The sequence below is a fragment of the Melanostigma gelatinosum genome (genome assembly GCF_949748355.1).
Source record: "Melanostigma gelatinosum genome assembly, chromosome: 6".
In the NCBI taxonomy this organism is placed as follows: Eukaryota; Metazoa; Chordata; class Actinopteri; order Perciformes; family Zoarcidae; genus Melanostigma; species Melanostigma gelatinosum.
Window position 1 is genome coordinate 10,855,988 of NC_136639.1, and position 19,540 is coordinate 10,875,527.

A 19,540-nucleotide genomic window follows, 5' to 3' on the forward strand; every position below is an offset into this window, starting at 1 on the left:
GCACGATCGGCCTGCTTGCTACAGATCAGGGGGATCAGGGAGATGAGACCTGGGCTAGGAGGTCCTGGCAAAGACTCCTTCTCAAAGCTCCAGTGCACCCTTCCAACACCGGATTATGTTGGGCAATTAAGGTAATGAACTGGCTAACGTAACAGCGCATAATGATCCTTTTTATCCTCGTTCTCGAAGGTGCCTCTTGTCTCTCTGACACATCTTTCTCTGTATCGCTCAGAAACAGCTTTGCATTCCGTTTTGTGTCCTGCTGGTTTGGTGTTCCCCGATACAGGAAGTGATATTGCAGGTAATTCAAGACGAAAGAAGTATGTCTGTGAGTAAAACAGACAGCGATCAGGAGTACACAGTGGAACTCTTGTTCTTGGGATAGACAGCCAGGACAGGCCAGAAAAGTGAGCACAGGCTTGGCTTGAGAAGTAGAAAGCACCTGTGTGTACAGCGTGTCCTGGTGCCGCCTACATACGGGTTAGCGTCCAGGCTTCGCGTCTATCTGTGCGGCGGTGAAAAGCCTGCATTCCAGTTCCCCCAATCAACCTCCCACCCCATCAGTGCACAACTTGTCTGCCTGCTCCCTTTTCATTTGAACACATTTTCTAGCCAAAAATTTCACTTCAATCTCACCTCATCTCTCCATACTACATTAACCCCTGGCAATTGCCTTCCAAATGACCCCATTAAGCTGTAATTGCCTCAGCAGGCCTGCTCCCTCGCTTGTAATTCTGTGCAGCGAACCCACCAGACGTTCCCCCGGCATTGTTTCATGTTCTGGCTCCCATCAGCCAGTTCAGACGCTGACCCTCCCCTGCACCCCCCCCCCCCCTTACTCCCCCACCTCCCTCTCTTGTCGTGGCCGGAGCTGTTGGTGATCACCGCTAGCAGTGCCACTGGCAGACTCTCCTCGTCTTCACAGTGAGCTCACACAGGAGGCGCGGTGGCTTCACTTCCTCCTCACGAACTACACTCACTGTCAGTTACACTCACGACAAAATAAACCTCAACCTGCCTTCTTATTATGTCATTCCTCTGCCTTTGTTTCATAAACACAGCACGTGCACAGTGCACAAATATGTGTGACTCAAGATGAATACGAGAAACAACAACAACAAAAGATATTTGCTTTTGCCGTTCAGAATTGCTCTCTGTGTCAATTACAGAATTAAGTGTGTCGTAATGTTTGTATGTTATGTTGAGTTGTCATTAGGATGCTGTTGGGTGCAACGAGTATACAGCCAGCGATGACACCTGCCGTAGCATCCCCCAGCACAACTGCACCTTTTCTGTTCCCACTAGGGAGCGGATGTCAAGGCTGCTCAACTTTTTGACGAAGGCCTCCGTGGATAACTAACGCACAAATGCGGATAGGTGGAGGAAGTGATCCTGACAGTGATGTATTGCAACTAGTTGCAGGTGTCAAAAAGAAGATGCTCTGCCAGCCATTGCCATGCATGCACTGTATAGATGCATGCATGCATACAGACAGTCTGTGTCCCTGCATGTTCTTTTTTTCTGCACATTGTGTTTGTGTACATGGGTGTGTTTATGATGCCTTTAAGCCTTTACATGTGACCTGGGGGGACTCGGACTAATAATCCATTCAACACTCCCTCCATCTCAAGCAGCACATCGTCCCTGCCGCCCATAACAGATTGGTTAGCTCATAAAGGCTGCCACAGACTCACACACTGCCTCTGTCTGCCCGTCACCCCAATCACTCCAACATATATTTCTGTAGATCCAAAAAAAAAAAAAAGAAGCTCTTTAGAAATGTGGAATAACATATCGACAAAATACAGTTACATTGATATTCCCTCTCTATACGCTGCAGCAATTTACTGTGATTTTAAACATGGATTGTAAATGAATTCTAAGCCTGAGATACACACGCTTTCACTGAACGTACAAACCTTCAGAAGTGCTTTAGATCATTCGTTCTCTTGTTGCCCGTTTATTTAAATTCATTCTCTTTCCTAAGCAAATGTTCCCAGGAATATCAAGGTGTTTTTGTTGCAAAGCTCTAACTGATCCAGGGGGATTTGCTTCCAACAGCCTGTCTCTCCCTCGCCTTTCAACACAAAACTCTGCGCTCCAATCAAAATGAACCACCAGGGACCCCCCCCCCCCCCTTCCCTCCCCCCTGAGCTACGCCTGCTCCGAGTGCTGTGATAGCAGCCTCTCTGCCATTGATTGCGGAGTTTAGCACAGAGCATGCATGCCACCGTTAGCAGAAAAACAAAGACCTCTCTCCCTTTAATAGTGGCGCATGCAGTTAATGCAGCTAATGTCGTCTGTTTTCCTCTGCCCTGAAGAATGAATGAAAGAAAGCAGATAGCAATTAAAAAGGTCAACGAGGGTGCATGTCAAGTCACAACTCATCTTTTTCACACAAATCTTTTTACCTCATAAACAGATTGATATCTTTTCGGGTGCACATTCACTTGCCACAAGTGATAAAAACCGGCATTCATGTCTTACTTATAATTGTGTTCCACGTTGCAAATCTAATTGTAGACACTGAATTCAAAAAAGGAAACACAGCTTTATTGATCCACCTAACACAGACCAGGAGGATCTCATGAATTAGGAATGAGATAAATCACCATTAACCCCGGAGAACCCAGCTTGTGGTCGACCACTGACATACCCCACTGATCTGTTTTTTTTTTTTAAATAATCAGGATAATTCTTCCTGGCAAAGTATAACTCCTCAATGAATACAGCATGTGTCTGTTTATTTAATCAAGGGTTGATTTACTTGTGACAGAGAATAAATTCTTCTATTTTCTGTGAGCCTCTATAAAATTGCCATCATTTTTAATTAATTCTTAATTAAAATATATTACACCACAGCTTCTACCCATCTCTCTTGATATTCTAACATAATCAATTCAGAACCATTTACATATCATTAATTAAAAGCTTTCCTCTCTCATCCTTAAAATCATAATGAGGGCCGATTCCTCATTAGTAACTTATAAGGGAGAAAATAACAATACAGTAGAGAATGGATGGCGCATTCCACAGTGAGTCCTTTGTCTCGGTGTTTCTGAAAAGCATTATTTTTACGCTTCTCAATTGGATTCAAGAATTACCGAGTCAATTTTGCAGACACAATGAAAATACGTGAAGCAACACAGGCTTCCTTAGTATTAGCTCGTGCCGCCATGCTGCTTAAAGCAAAGTCAATCGGAGTCATCAGTCGTAAAACAAATGTGGACTAAATTGTATTCATACTGCAGAGAGAGCTACAAAGTAGAATCCATCACTACATGTTTTATGTATTTAGCAGTGCAATGTAAAGGGGACATTTTTTAATTTTGTCATAAAAAACAGAAGAATGAATCCTACACAGTTATTGTCCACATGAATTTGATTGTGTTCTCCAAATAATACATCAGTGAACAATGATGCTGGACCAGAATAAATAAATGTCCTAACCTTGGACTTTGTTTACAATTAGCCTGCAGAAGAATACATGGTTGTTTGAGTAATAAACAAAACATGAATATAAAAGCCAGTTCAGTACTTGTTGATATGTCGTGACTGCATAATTCAATTTCAGCGTACATTTTAAGTGCACCTATGCAAAGACTAAGATCATTTATTATCGAGCCAACACGTGCGTACTATCTTCCCATCTTGAGCTCTCTCTTAAAGAAGAGTAATAATATCAAGTAATGATAGGTATTGTTATGCCGAGGATCAGGCATATCCTGATTTGTATCGCCTGTCTCTCACAGGTGCTCCGGCGTTACTTGTCAGGACTACATGTCTGGGTCTTCCACATGTCAGATAAAAATCGCTGCACTTGGTGTTTCGGCAGCCTGACAGCAATTTATTTGAATGTTTTGTCACACTGGTGTTGGTGCATTTTGTGTGGGCTGCTCACCGGAATGGCAACAGCTCGTAGCTTCCTGACACTTGTGCACAAACACACACACACACACACACACACACACACATACACTTGGACTCGCACAAAATCCCAGATGCACACTGCATGTGCTACATGTCTACTTTTGACAATTAAAAGCTGTGTATGTAAAATGTGGTAAACTGAACGTGTTCATTATTATTTAACGCCCAATATAGCTGGTGACACTACATCGTCAGCACACTTTTAGAAATACACGTTTTCATTTACACCTTCGTGACTACACACACACAATGAACCCAAAATAAAATGTCACACCACCCAGTAAACAGTCGATATACCAAGGTGAATCATAAAAAATGTACAGTCTACATTTATATGTAAACCTTCTTATTTCCACCTCGTTTAAACTACATGAAAATAAATAACACACTTGATTCAAAGCATGTTAAACACAAACCTCGCTGCAATCTTGTGATTCTCTGAGCTGACATGGAATATTGAGTAAGTTAATGAATTCCTCTCAAAGACAGGAACTCTATTTTTACACCATGATAATTAAAGTACGACACAGTTATAATTTACAGCCCTCGCTTAATTGCATAGGAAAAGTAAAATGGGAGAGGTCTATGAGAGGAGATTAAATGTGTGTGTGTGTGTGTGTGTGTGCGCGTGCGTGTGTGTGTGTGCGTGTGTGCGTGCGTGCAAAAACGAGTGTGTGCTTGTGCCCCTCTTCACTCAAGAAGAGTGAACGCAAAAGAGCTTCCTGTGCATCTAAACAACGGGGGTTGTATCTTTTAGCATCATGGAACGTATCAAAGATTAGGCAATGAAATATGCACTGTCCTATTTTTCTGCTACCGGGCCCTTTGACAAATCGCGTACAATCCAAAATCTCCATAAATCACAATTAAAGACAAGTATATCATCACCAGCGCATATATCTTCCACAGCCTGACCCGTAGACTAATGAGAAAAGGCCCCGACTATCTTGTCTGATTAATTAATTCAAAATGTCGGCTGTTATTCAAATGTGAGGCTGGTGTTATTTGAATAACACTTGACAGCAACGCCTGAAGAAATAATTTCTGGTTTGTGAGGCTGCTGCGGCATTACTGATGATGGCTCATGGAAATGTTAGAAGCTGCGGAGTATTTTTTCCCTTTTTTCGCCAGTTCTCTCGCTTTCCCTCCCTCACCTTCTCAGTCATGATAGTTTCAAGAAGTATTTCATTACTTCCAACCCCCCCCCCCTCCCCCCCTTCACAATTATGGCTCTTACCGTTTTTTTCCACGGCCTGTCCTCTCTCTGTGTTTGCATTCCCTCCCACGGCCAGCCCAGAACTACAGGGCGGCGCTTTGGCTCTGCAGGAGACATGCTGGCAAAGAGGAAGGTCATGGTTTTTACAACTGCAGCTCCCCAATGCTGACAGCCCGTGCTGCCAAAGTGACACACTCTGTTTGGCTTTCCCACGTTCATAGAGCACCACAGCACTTCGTCTTTATCACGGGGCACGCCACATACATACGCACACACACAGGCACAAACACACACATTAAATCAGCCTCAGAGCTGCATTCCCTGTCAATGTGCGACACACCGATCACACGGACAAGCATAATCGCAAAATATCGCAACAGACAGAAGTGGAAATTATCCTACTCGGTGGTGCATTTTTTATTTTTTTTTGCAAAACCCAGTGGAAAGGGGGCAGGGAAAAAAAGGCACTGGAGAAAGAAAACCATGGACGTACGTGCTAGGGCCTAGGGGCAGTGCACACCCCTCTATCGCTTCCCTCATCAAGCATGGATTCTAATCAGGGCTGGGGAGATATAAGACGCTCAGTCATTAAATAAATTAACTCTGCCACTCCATGCTCTCCTTCAGCACCCGCGAGACGCCTGCCGTGCTCTGCATACTTACAGAGGATCCACGCACCTCACCTTCACGCCACAACCTAGCAGGCCTGCCGTTACACACACACTCACACACACACACACACACACACACACAGACACACACACAGGTTATGAACTAATCTTGAATATTTAGAAAAGGAGAGAAACCACACCTCCTGTCTCTCAACAACTGATGTTTATATTCACATGGAAAGCTTTTACATAATTGCATTAAAAGACAACCTTCGGGACATTTCATGCAAAGAATGCAGGTATGTCCCACATATATGCATGAAGAAAACTAGGCGTACACGAGTGATAAATAATCTCTGTAGACCAATGCTGATTCACAGGGTTGGCGAGACAGCGTAGACATGCTTTTTTTTTTTTTTTTAAGAATCTGTGCAGTGTGCTGCCATTCATCAAAAGGAAGTGCAGTGACGAACAGTAAGAGCGCTCAATGTCGGCTCGGATCACTGACACAAACAATCAAAGCTGACACAGTCTTCGTATAGCACCTGCCACTCCAGCAACACAAATAGATCAATATGAGGGGAACTCATTCACTGTTTCAAACTCATATCCTTGCACCCACATCATCTTCCAGATGTAAAAAAAGTGCTTGCTTAATACATATCAATCACTCTGACAGAGAAAATGCTTATTTGAGGAGCCAACGCGAGGCAAATACGCCACGTCAGCAGTATGTCCGCTGTCAAAACTTGCCATTTGAATTTTCAACCGCATTGTGGGGAGACAAATGTCCTTACATATCCCTCACATTGCAATTTATATCATTTTAATGCACGCTTTAATTCTCCATTACTAAGAGAGGAAGTACCTGGGAGGGTGGAAACACATTAGAGAAAGTAAGAAATGAACAGAAGGGTCTGGGGATCTCTCTAGCAGACACAATTAAATATTCATGTGTCTCCTCCTAGGACACAACAGATACAGATCATTATCATGACAACAGCACACCACCATTTTGTTCACACGTTTTGGCTCCAAATCAATGTGTGTGTTCAAAATTCCACATGAAAAGAAGACACATCAGCTCTCAACTCCAATATTAAAATTATAGCGCTTCATTTCACTTCAAATGACCCTGAATGAGTTATGTAAAATATACATGTAACTATCAGCTATTAATTATTACGGTGGAAATTATGAGCAGCGTGGTGAAGATATACAGGTGGTGTCTCTGTGAGCCACATGCTCATGGGACAATACACACCGGCTCCCAATGTTAGTGAATCATTCCAACATTCATTACAAGTGCTCCGTCCTTTCCTGCCTCCTGCTTTAGGAAAAAAACAAGAGAAGAATAGCAGTAATGTACTCTGGATGACCTCCACTTTCTAAAGAGAGGAGAAACCTTTTTTTTTTTTTTTGCTTTTCAATCCCCATCAAAGAGGAGCAAAAAGGAGGGACAGCATTCCGCTGCTCGCCGTCATTAATCATAGCTTTCTGGAAGCAAGCGCATATTAATTTCCGTCATCCCAAACATCATTTGGTATTGTTATGCCACGGCGTAGTCCTCATTCACCAGCAGACGCCGGCCGTTCCTCCTGGTTTGAGGGAAGACAGGGCCTGTGTGGCTGTGTTTCAGAGCAAGAGGCCTTTATCCCTGGGGCTCTGACACCAATTAAGCCATTTCACCGAGAGACGAAAACAGGGCCCGCCGTTTCACTGTAACATGAGCCAGCACCTAGCTGCTGGCCCCTCGCCATCTTTCCATTACTTCAGACACAAGAATATGCTTCAAGAACTTAAGAAAATAAAACTGATGTTTGTGGATTGGTCATACTTTACTGACCGCTGGCAAAGTTAAAGAGAGGAGGCATTTTCAGGTGTGGTGCACTGATCACCAGCAGCAGCAGCAGTCCAGCTTCTTTAGCATCGGCTCCAGCAAACATATTACTTAAAAAGATTCGAGATAAATGTTTAAACTCACAAACAATTTCAAAACAATGTGATAGTATTTTGCCACGACTGACGAGAAAAATGCTCAGTGTGCAGTTCCCTTTATATCCCCATGCTCCCTTTATTTTTCCCATAGTTGCCTCTTGGCAGGCAGCAGAGTGGAGCTCGTCTTCGGGCGAAAAGCAGAATAATGCAAGGTTTGTTATGAATTAAATATTAGAAATCTTAACACAGCAGCCAATAAGAATTATTTGCCTTATTAAAGCAGCAGAAGACGCTGATTAAAATTTCATAGCATTGCAGTCTTTTTCCCCATTTCTGCCTTCAATTTATCATTGTAATGTATGAAACATGTGGAACAATGGCATATGGAACAATGGGAAGACGGGCTTCTTTTTCAAGCTTGCAAATGAGGAAAGGATTTCTTTTTTTCTGCTTTTGGAAAACAATCGTGTGCAAAGAAAAGAAAGGTGACACCAACGTATCATCCTGTTTCTGTCAAGAAACAAACTGCAGACTGCTGCCGTGTCAACATATTACAAATGAAATTAAAAATGCGTACATTTACTGACTTCTGCCCCTAATTCTTTCATCACTTCATTTACAGAAATCCATCACCTGTAGGAGTAAAAGCTCCACACACGCATGACAAAACAGTCTAAAATGCAAAAACATAGAATTAACGCGAGATCCTTCAAAATAAAATATTAATACAGGAGAGGTTACTCGAGCAAAAGCAAAAAATAGTGACAAAAGCGGGATTGTTTCCAGTGTTCCTGCACTCATGAATGATAGGTCATTTAGTAGTCCACATGTAATGTGTACAGAGTAAATGAGCATCATGGTGTCTACTGTCCCATGAGGAAAACTCTTCCCTGAAACACTCGAGCTAATGAAATAGGGACCTATAAATAGCCGAGTCATTACTGAGAGAGGACTTGCTTTGCACCAGTCTTTCACTCAAACCCTTTTTACACTAATAACCGGCTCCATGGCATTGCATAGACTCGACCATCGGGTGACACAGTAATAATGAACATCATGACACAGGAGACTGGGAAAAAAAACAATTTCTTTTTTCTTTTCTTGTTTTAGCTGTAAATAAATACAGGTAACTGAAAGCATTCACCCTAACCATAACCCTAGCATATACAACTACATAATAACACATTTGTTTCTCATAATCATAAAAGCATCACAAGTTAATTTCATCTTTTGCATCTGTGTGTTTCATTAACATGTGTTGATGGGTTTTTAATTTTCTTGCTGGTGCCAAGAATGAACAAGGAAACACTTTCTTTTTTTGTAATTCTGCCTCATAAAATGAAAAAGTGTGAAATATTAAAAGTGTGTGTTGCTGGCATTAACTTTATTTAAACATTTCCATACTGTAACTTCTAGAGAAGAAACACTTGGTTTAACTATGTCTGGCTGGTCAAAGGTCTTTTATTGTTTTGACAAGAGTGCAGCCCCGGTGATGCATGAAAAAAAATCCTTGGTAACTCATGCCGACAAGACAACAAGTTGTATCGTTCACGTTTAATCTATTTCTACAGGGGGTCATAGTTTGATCCAGCTTCTCCCTGCCGGCCTCGGGTTTATATTTCTCCATTCAGCGACAGGCAAACGCCTCAAAAAGCAAAAAGGGGGCATGCAAAGAGTCTCAAACAGACGCGCTGCTACTGCTGCAAACTCATTTCAATCAATCCTTCCTCTTTGCATCCCAAGCAGCCTCTGCTGGCTGCCACCGCCTGAAGATAACTATTTCACCACCTCTGTCATGCCTAATTAACAACTCAGATGTACAATTCAGAAATTCTGCAATTAACCTACTAAAATATTGTTGGAGGATGCTAATTGTTGTGCCAGTTGCCATAAAGACTCATTTGCATAACGTATGTGCAAAAAACAATTATGAGCTGTTGATCGCGCAGGAGCCGGCAGAAATCGCTCGGAGCGATGGAGGGGGAGCGAGGGAGACGTTTGCAAGATGGGTGCTCGTGTGTGTGCAGATGGAGGGACAGCACTGAATCATCGTACAAAAAAAAAAAGGTTTGAGGAGCCATGCGTGCAGACACCAGGCAGCACCGGTGCAGAGGCATCTATCTCCTCAGCACAGAAGCATTTAGCCTTCCAAATGAAACTGATGTTTATACTTTTTTTTCTCTCCCCCTTTCCTCTTTGTCTGGCTCTTCTTCTTTTCATCTTTTGCTGATGGGGAAACGGAGGGTATTTGGGAGCTACTTAGATAATAGCCACATCTTCCCCGGTCCCCCTCGTGCTTTAGAGGAGGAAGCACTAGTGGCCCTGCCATTGAGCCAGTCAGGAACCCAGCTGTGTGCGAGCCATTCGGCATAACACTATCTAGTCACTGCAGCCGCATCACTGGGGCTCTCTGAGACAAAAAGCAGCCAAAGTCAATTGTCTCTCCTGCTGAATAGCTTTCTGTTCTCTGTCATGCATTTACTGGAGCTTTTTCTTTAGGACCGAGAAAACCCTCAAGGTAGAAAAATCAAGTCAAACACAATATGTTTACATATTACACATAATTATATTATTATTAATAATAACTTTAATACATTTATATTGTTAATATCCCAATTGGAATGAGAGAAGTCATTAACTTTGTCAGGGAACATTGAAATTAATGTTTCCTGTAGATTTCAGAAATGCTTACCTCCTCAGTCCTAACTCTATTTACTGCAGGTAATGCTTTTAGTCGGCCTTGCATGTGGTTAATTACAGGCTCATCCTGAACTGTATTTAATTAACACAGTCTCCCCTTGCTGAACATTATATATAATGCAGACGAACTGATCAACATACACGAACACGAACGCATGCTTAGCGTTTTTTCAGGAGCCAAATCAAACATGTGCAACAAAACGCCGACATTGGCTCGGGTGTAGTCCCTCCCTAATCCACTGCTTTAAACACTGGATCGGAGCATTTATCAGCCTGTATCTGCCACACTCTCTCTCTCTCTCTCTCTCTCCCTCCCCCCTACCTCTCCAGACCCCCTGTTTCTGAACCTGATGAGTCAAAGGTCAGGAAAACAACAAGTCAATACGCAGCCAAAAGAAGCGCCATGCAGCTGAGAGAGCTGTGGAGAGGGCTCAGCCTCTCTGTGGCACTCCGTGATTTAGCCTGTAATAGTTTTCTGTAATCTCTTTCTATTGATTAAACCTCACATCAAAAAGGAGTCTTGCCACAGAACCTCTCTTTTCCTGGTCAGAAATACCATATGGAGGTAATCTTTCACCTTTGTTCTTCTTGCCGCTCCCACTGCTGCTGCTGTGAGCCTCTCCTCCAAGCACGAGAGCAAGACAAGGGAGTAGCCAGCGGGATAAAACAAACCCCAGCACAGAGCTGGCAATTTTCACTCAATGCATTCATTGTCTTCTCAGGCGGTCTACAGGGGAAAAGGTACACGAATGTACCCTTTGTCCTGAAACTGTTAGAAACATGACAATAAAACATTTGAACTGCCATTTTTATATTAAATATATATGTTTCAAAATAAAATGATCACACACTGAAGGACAAAGAAGTCCACTTGCACACCAAATCTCACATTTAGCTTATCTAAATGCAAAACCAAGGAAATTTTGGGGGGGGGGAAACCCTCCTGCTAAAAACACTCAATTTAGTGACAGGCAAATGACTTCATGCTGCCACTTAATCTCATTTCTTGCATAATGCTCTCTAATTAGCATATCAAAGTGAATTAATACTTCTAGGGCATTAGCAATGCAGAAATATGTTGTAGCTCTAGAATAACAAGTTAGAAGAGCACCAGAAACTTCCGAACACCCTGAAACGGCTTGAAGATCTCTTGCTATTTCTATAAAATGGTCTTCTTTATCTCTACGAGAAACTCCAGAGTAAGGCTGTTCTCACCACTGATCACAAAATAACACTTTAAACATGAACACTAAAAGCTTTGAAGCGGAACCCTGACCTCACTATTTATCCGTACACGCGACAATAAGTATCGATAACATGATACATGCGCGCAGCAATTATGCCGATGATTCTTGGACCGCTTTCAAATGTATTATTAAAAAGTCAAGATCAGCCAACGGTGGATCCATTGGCTAAAAGACGGCGGCCCCTGTGCCATGTGAGCGGACATGAAAGGGCCAAGGAAGCCCTGTGAACGCAGGAGCCAGTGAAAGACTCACTGTGTGCTGGAGAAACAGGCCGGTCAACAAGGCCACCAGACCAGCTGAGCTCTGTCAATGGCTAAGAGGGGGAGGCTGTGACTCTAAACCACAGGTTAACCATGCACACACACACACACACACACACACACACACTTGTTCTCTCTCTCCTCCACCATCTCATCTCTTTGTCAGACACACTCATTCCCGGGCACATAAAAAACGTACATGTGAATGTATTTATTTAACAATTTTGTGCTTTTCATCTACTTTTTTTCATGCGCATTGAGTGGCTTATTTAAACTTCACAGCAGAAGCATTTAAACTGGAGCCGTCATACACGTTTCAACCAACAAATCGGTAGATCCTCCAATTAAAGTAACTTGCAGAGTAATTGGAACAGGATTTTAATGTGACGTATAGGTTTAAAAATAAAGTCACTTGTTTGGTATGTTTTTTCTGTGAGGACTACATTCTAGAGAGGCAGCAAAGCCTCTGTGCTGGAGAACACTTTCACATCAAATCAATGGTCACATACAAAATAAAAGCTGGCATCTTGTGTGATGTGCGATCTGCAGCCTCTGTTTTTTCTCGCTCTGTCTCTTTCATTATGTAAACTCAACAGGCGCATACACACACACACACACACGCACACACACACACACACACACACACACACACACACACACACACACACACACACAGAGGAGATAACCTCGGCTAGACTGTGGACACTCTTGCCTGCCCCTGTGGACGCCACCTGTGTTGGGGAAGTTCATAAACTTTTATGATCTCTCCCAAGCCAATTCCCTCATAAACTGCACAAAGGTCACAAATAGCATCAGGTTTGCTAAATTACACCAAACCCACAGCACTGCAGTCTTCATATATTTCCTTTGACTGAGAAAACAGTCAGACATTTTATTTGGAAAGTGAAGAGTGATGCAGAGTAGTTTGAACATTTGAAGCATCTGTTCAACAGCACTCTGTTTCTATTTTTCATGGACAGGACAATCACATAAATATAAGGCATAATATACCTGGTCTGTAAAAATCTTTTATTACCATAAAATCAATTATGTTTCATTTAAGAATTTTAAGAGAACCAGATTATATTATCTCATAAACATTACGGGGAAAGTGTACAGATATCTGTCTGTACAAAGGTGACTTTTCAAAAACATAATATAGCAAAGTTTAGGCTTTAGAAGAAGTTATAAGTCATGAAAACATCAGCTATAATTTCAGCAGTCTCATACATGTGTTTAATGCGTGCACACGCAATGCAGGTTTTCAACACTGGTTATAGAAATCTGCAGACTTGATACTTATTAAAAGCAAATGCCTAATATGCAATTATTCTTTTCAAAATTATTTTTCAATAATTTTCTACAAGTTGATTCTATTATTTACATTTATTACATTTGTAGGACAGGAGTCTGCATGCAATTGCCGTACAATTATTGACTGAGAGTGTTTTGTTGAAAACCTGGCAATTTGTGTCAGGTTATAAAGCATGAATTCATTGGGATCTCAGCTATGTACAGCATATGCTACGGGATTTCCCCATCCTGTTCGGTGCCAGGGTAGTGAGGGTGAAAGCTGGGTGTCACTTTCTGTTTAAATGCAGTGCTGGAGAAAGATGCTCCTGCCGAAACCGTGGGGGGGGGGAAATCAACCTCTGCTATGACAACAGGAGTGTTTCTGTGTGGCACAATGACATATTTAGAAAGAAAAAAAAAGTGATTGATTAATATGGCCAGAGGTCTCCTGTAACCTGGATGCAGGCTGCCATCGGATCACTGGGAGGTGAGAATGTCTGTGTGCTGTTGTATTGAGGCTCCAGTATTATTGTTCTGTGAGTTCATATTCAAACATGTTTTTACAGAAAGATCTTACCTGTCTTTTCTTTGATTTCACAGAGAACGCTGAAGAGTGCTGGTTTCATTCTGTGACAGTTCAGTCCATGTTTCCTGTTTCAGTATAAGACAAAATATAATACTGAAATAAATTCACTGATGAATCACATGTTAGACATAAAAAGTACATGGATTAGATATTAGGTTTAGTTGGGACTATGTCATGCCTTGCAATGTTTCAACCCAAACGTCTCTTAAAAGTTATAATGTACAGTAAAAAAAAAATAAAATAAAAAAATATTGGTTAATCGGGTTAGACGAATATATAATGTCCAATGACATCTAATATATATAATGAGCCTACTGACAGGAGCTTCAATTTTCCAGCACAAGTTATAGTTTGAAGATATAGGACATGTGTGCACACAAACTTTGGAACAACACAAGCTCACTCAGGTTCAGTTAGCACATATGCACTTTAAATATAATGCTGTTGTACCCTCAGTGACAACTTTCTCATGTGTTTATTATTTGCAAGGCAGTAAATACACCTCAGTGTATGATTATCATTAAAGCCACTTTAGCCTATTGTTATGCATGAGGGAGTTAAGTTAAGCGGGCCACATCTCAATAATGATGCGTTCAGCGTTTGTGCTTTTTTTTAGGGGGGGGGGGGGGGCAAAGTTAATAAAACATATAAATCAACCAACTTTGCTTGCGCCTCGTCCAGACTTTGATCAGTTATGGTCATTATTTGATGGAGAATGTCACCAATGTCTTGCTTTCTTCCGTCTACGTCTGTCCCGTCGTGTCCATGTGGAGGCGGCAATGCCATGCCTCCTTGTACCGAGTGGCCAGCCAGACTGACACCGCCGATCGACTGCATGATCCGGGCTTGATCGTCCATACTAGCCGCTAAAGAGTCTGTGCACTGAGCCACACAAATTGAAAAACTCATATACGAAATCGGTTATAACACGTGCCGCAGATAAGAAGGATGCACGGCTGAGATTCTTCAGCGACACAGGCTACACACGTTTGTTTCAAAAAGAAAAAGCCGATAGCAGTGATGTTAAAGCGTAAATCTTGTGTCCAATTTGCTGTCCTCTCGCTTTTTTACGCGCGGTCCAAAGTGCCAAAACGCGTAACTATGTTTGTAGAAAAATGCATAAATCTTGTTTCTTCTTCTTAACACTTCTTTGTCAAAATTGACGGTCCATCGTATCCGCGCGGATCCTCATGCCAATCTGTCTTTTCTCTGGGATTTAACGGGTGGTGTAGACAGAAACGCTCCTTGGTGATCTCTCATTTATTAGCGCTCTTCGTGGGATTCCCGGAGCATTCCTTCTCCAAAATGTCCAAATCCTCCTAGCGAAGCACCGGCAACAAAAATATCCAATGTGGAAACGTGTAAACAAATAAAAAAATCTTGCAGGTGTTGCCAACTATAAATGTGCAGAAATGATTCCCGCGACAACTGACAGCATTAAAAAAAATACACAATCTGCGGCATAAGGTGTCCAAATGTGTCTATAAAAATATGAAATGTACAAAAAAAAGTTGGGAGATTTCGGTTTAAAAAAAAAAAAAAAAAGCAACAACGAGAAAAAATTAATTAGGACACAACGCTGTATAAAGGCGATGCGGAAAAAAATATCTTGCCCTGCTGAAATTTATGAGCTCCTGCTTCTGCCTGTGTGTGTTTTATGTTGTTTGATGGCAGCGGTAGTGAGCGATTGACAGTGTGCCAATGCCACTCACTCAGTGCAGACGTGTCAGAGCAGGGAACAGGGGTAGAAAAAAAAATACAAAATACGAATTGAAAATGCACGCTCCGCCCTGCAGAGGAGGGGTCTATATTCTTGTCACTTCTCGCCTGAACACCGAAAAACAAAATGTTAAGAGCTAGTACTTAGGATGGTGATTATATTGATGAAAGCACGGCAGAATCCCCTCTCTCTTTCTTGCAGCGGCGACAGCAGGGTATCCTCGTTTCCTCACGCGTGCACGTGCAGCTATGTGCATATTCTCTACCAATAATAAAGATGTAGACCTGCAACAACACAAGGCAAATGCATAATGAGAGTTTTATACAGTTTGATGTAGAACTGCATAGTCCCTTGTAAGCCTTAGTTCAAGCCAGGCAAGCAGCAGACATGTTTATATTATTGGAAAGTAAAGCTCCTCGACCAATCGCAGTCTAGAATGACGAAGACTGACGATCAGTGTGTCCTATAACTGGCAGATACATGATGCTGAAAGCCCACCCACTCCATCCCTCCATTTTCACACCCGCTCGCACAAAAGGATGGGAACTTCTGATTGGTCGTTGCTACGAGTGACATCCATTGCACGCGGCGGGCGGCGCTGCTCCGTGCTCCTCCGCAGTTGCTATGGCAGCAGACGAGTTGTTGAGCTGGATGCAAGGCTGCAAACCCACTGCGCACCTCCACAATAAACATCTAGATGCGCGTTTGTATGGGAACAGAGTATATAGGGGGGTTTCATTACAACCACACAGGAATAAAGAGACAGGTTTGATTTTACAGACCTGGAGGCTGAACTTGCTGACACAAGGTATTTGTTTGGTAAGGGTTTTCTGATGACCATAAAGTCACAAAGTCAACATAAACAGTATAAAGATGCTCAATACTGAATGCAGAAGAAGTTTAGCTTCAGTGCTTTTTGACAGAAAGGGTTTAGTTTCACCCAAACATGATCTTTGCCTAAACCTCATCAAGTTGGTTTGTTGATTCAACCCAAGCGGACAGATCCTGTTGAGAAAAGTGAGGCCAATATGGAAGTGTCGTAAACTTGCTTCATCGCTACTGGCCAGCAGAGGGCGACTCCTCTGGTTGCAAAAAGAAGACAGATTGTATGAAAGTCTTTAAGAAAATGAGCCTATACTTCTCACTTGATTTACTAACTCAGTAAACATGGTTAACATGCGTTATCCTCAATCATAGTTTCAGGCCTTCTTTAATACAACACTATGTTCATTTCGTAAATTAGGACTAAACTTCCGTAATGGCACCGTGGGCCAGTAACGTTACGTCGTTTGCAGCGGTAACCGCAGTATGAGGGCAGCGTAGAGCTGCGGCCATTTGCTAGCTAACCAGTGGGGCACAGCGCACAGCTCGCATATACTAAACCACTCGCACTCTTCGTGCCGACACCTAACCAATCCAACCAACGATGGCAGTGAGAACTAGCCAAAGCGGGTCATGCCTTGGCTACAGCAGGATTCGTGTAGTGGCCCGCTTATATAAACAAGGAACAGACTAGCTCATATTACAACTGTCTTATGGACTCCCCTATATCTTAACACAGCAGATATTTGTTTGCTGCCACCTTAATGCTTTAAATACAGTTACCTTTACCTTTAAGGACCATTCTACTGCTTCATGTTGCCTACTGTTTGCTCACATAATACATTTTATCCTCCAGCAGCCAAAGTAGACTTTGTGGATGTCATTTCTCCCAAAACTAGGCATCAGGGAATCAATAAATGTGTTGAACCGCCTAAAATTCCACTTGAAGGAATGTGCAATGATCAGCATTATCCCTGGAAAATCTAGCTGGTAACTGTCTGCAACATTTTTTCATCTTTGGTTTTTTTATTTCAGTCTCATTCTTCTCTTATAATGCCGCACGCTGACAAGCTAAACAGAAGTCCTGTCAAACGTCATCCTCATGGACTGCAGTTTATTCTGAGGAACCGGATCAACTGGGGAAGAAATAATTGTATTGTTTTTGCAGTCATGATGGCAGTGAGCACATTCTGTGGAAATCCCCCCACAGCCCCAAATCTTAATATTTCAGAGGTCTTGTTCCTGGTAGTAGTTTGATTCAGCCTGTTGATTATGGTGTGTGTATTAAATGTTTTTAACACCGTCAGCAAACCGACAAAGCACCATTGGGCATCATGGGCAGTCTGTAACTGTCTCTTTGGGTCAGATAATATTCATAGGATTGTGAAATTAGTCAAAACAATAGTGTATCCTCTTCACTGAAATGAAGTAAAAAGAAAACACACCTGCAGGGTGACACTGAGATTAAGTGCAAGCACAGCGTCAACTTTTTGACAGAAAGCTACTGGTTTTATGAAAAGTAAAAAATAAATATCTCTGACATGGAAGTCCTAATTCCTTTATGGTAATTATTCCACGGTATTCAGTGTTCTCACAGTGATGGTACACACAGTACAACCCATGGTAGAGTTTAATTCACCTTCCTCTGTAAAGAAAAGACGGACATGATCTCCAATTGTGATTGAAAATTGAATACAATTTTCATCAAATTCCATTTCATTTTCTCATTATTACAAAAATATTATTCCTTAGGAACACTGAGTTAAGTGTACCCATTATAATATGGACCTGTCATTAGTCAGTGATCCTCTGAAATACTGCATGTTCTTCTTGGTCAGCACAAAGAATAGATAGATCGTGGGCCACCAGGTCTCAGGAAAGGTTTCATCTTTTCATCAGAATCAGAAATGTGTGATTGGATTAATCTTCAGAAAAGGGAGCACCTTTTGGTAAAACGTAGCTACAGTGATTCATTCCTTAAAATAACTCTTCAAAACCCTCACTGGAGAAGGAGGAGAACATTACCCTGCTGCCACCTGTCTATTTTTCAATTTTCAGTCCAGGAACTAGATTACATTTAATTTGATCTACAACAGAATCAAAATAAATGAATACAAATAGTTGTGTCGGTTAAAAGCTCTGCATCATGTATTTGTCATTATCAAGCAACTTGATGCACACAGACACAGTTTATATGACTATATGCGTTAAACTCTTAAGTTGGTAATCGTAATATAACAAGATTTTAACATTTGAAAATAAATAAATACAGAGTGTCTTCAGCAGTCTGTGTGGTTCTGCGCATTCATTTGACCGTGAAGTATTGGAGCGACACACTCTTGAGTTTAGTGAATGGGAGTCCCAGGACTACTGCATTTATCATTGAAATACTGAGCTGTCAAGTCACACTACATACCTGTCAAGAGGGGCTCAAAGGTACAGCTTCAGCTTCTCTCCTCTGTTGCAGTGCATGATTCTTCATTGCATTGCATAGCAGGTCTGTTCACCGTTGTTTTCAGCCATATGTCAACATAATTCATTTCCGTATGTGACAGCTCCCGACAGTACGACACTGTGGCGCTACTAGTTCACATAACCTTGTTTACATAACCAAGAGGTGGTGTTTTCCCCTGCATTCTGTACACTCCATTTCTAGAATCATATTGCTGTAAATACACAAAGTCCTGAAAATGCTGCAGGTCAGTTCTTTGGAATTGTAATTTGACAAGTTGCCTCCACACAGACTACATATGGGTTGAATAAAATGACAATATTTTTACAAATGAGCTAAGCGAGGCATAGGAATTAGCACCTATGAGTGTGGAGACAACACTTTGTCATCATGGCTCTCATTGTGACATTTGAAAAGACCCACAGGTGCTGTAGAAAGTGACTGTGTTGTCATATTTCATTTAGGCATCCTTCTGCAAAGCTGCAATTGCCTAATTAGCTTGTTAATTAGGAGATTAGCATTTACTGATAGAGTGGCTTGCTCTGTTGTGATGAGAGTAATACAGATTAAGTGAGAAGTTATGGGTGCATGATTTCACAATTCCGTTGTCCACAAAGGGGTCACAAATCATTCAAAGATTTGTGGAATCGCTGCGTGTTTTACATCTGCAGATGATGCTCGTCTTTTCTCTGAGCTTCCTCGTATCAGAATCGGAGCTGGAGACGGTGAAAGAATGCTGGAGCCCGGTGATGGCAGCCGGTCACA

At 42.0% G+C, this 19,540-nt stretch overlaps 1 protein-coding gene across 2 annotated transcripts in view; it reads right to left on the reverse strand.

The window, feature by feature from the left end:
• Window positions 1–15,029, reverse strand: part of pbx3b (pre-B-cell leukemia homeobox 3b) — a 55,919-nt gene extending 40,890 nt beyond the window's left edge. For both annotated transcript variants that reach the window (XM_079271104.1, XM_079271103.1), the window contains exons 1-2: window positions 14,443–15,029; window positions 13,773–13,846 (exon numbers count right to left, since the gene is read on the reverse strand). In XM_079271104.1, coding sequence (XP_079127230.1) covers window positions 13,773–13,846; window positions 14,443–14,690 — 322 coding nt within the window. In that variant the 5' untranslated portion in view covers window positions 14,691–15,029. The remainder of the gene's footprint in view (window positions 1–13,772; window positions 13,847–14,442) is intronic.
• Between the last annotated feature and the right edge of the window lie 4,511 nt (window positions 15,030–19,540).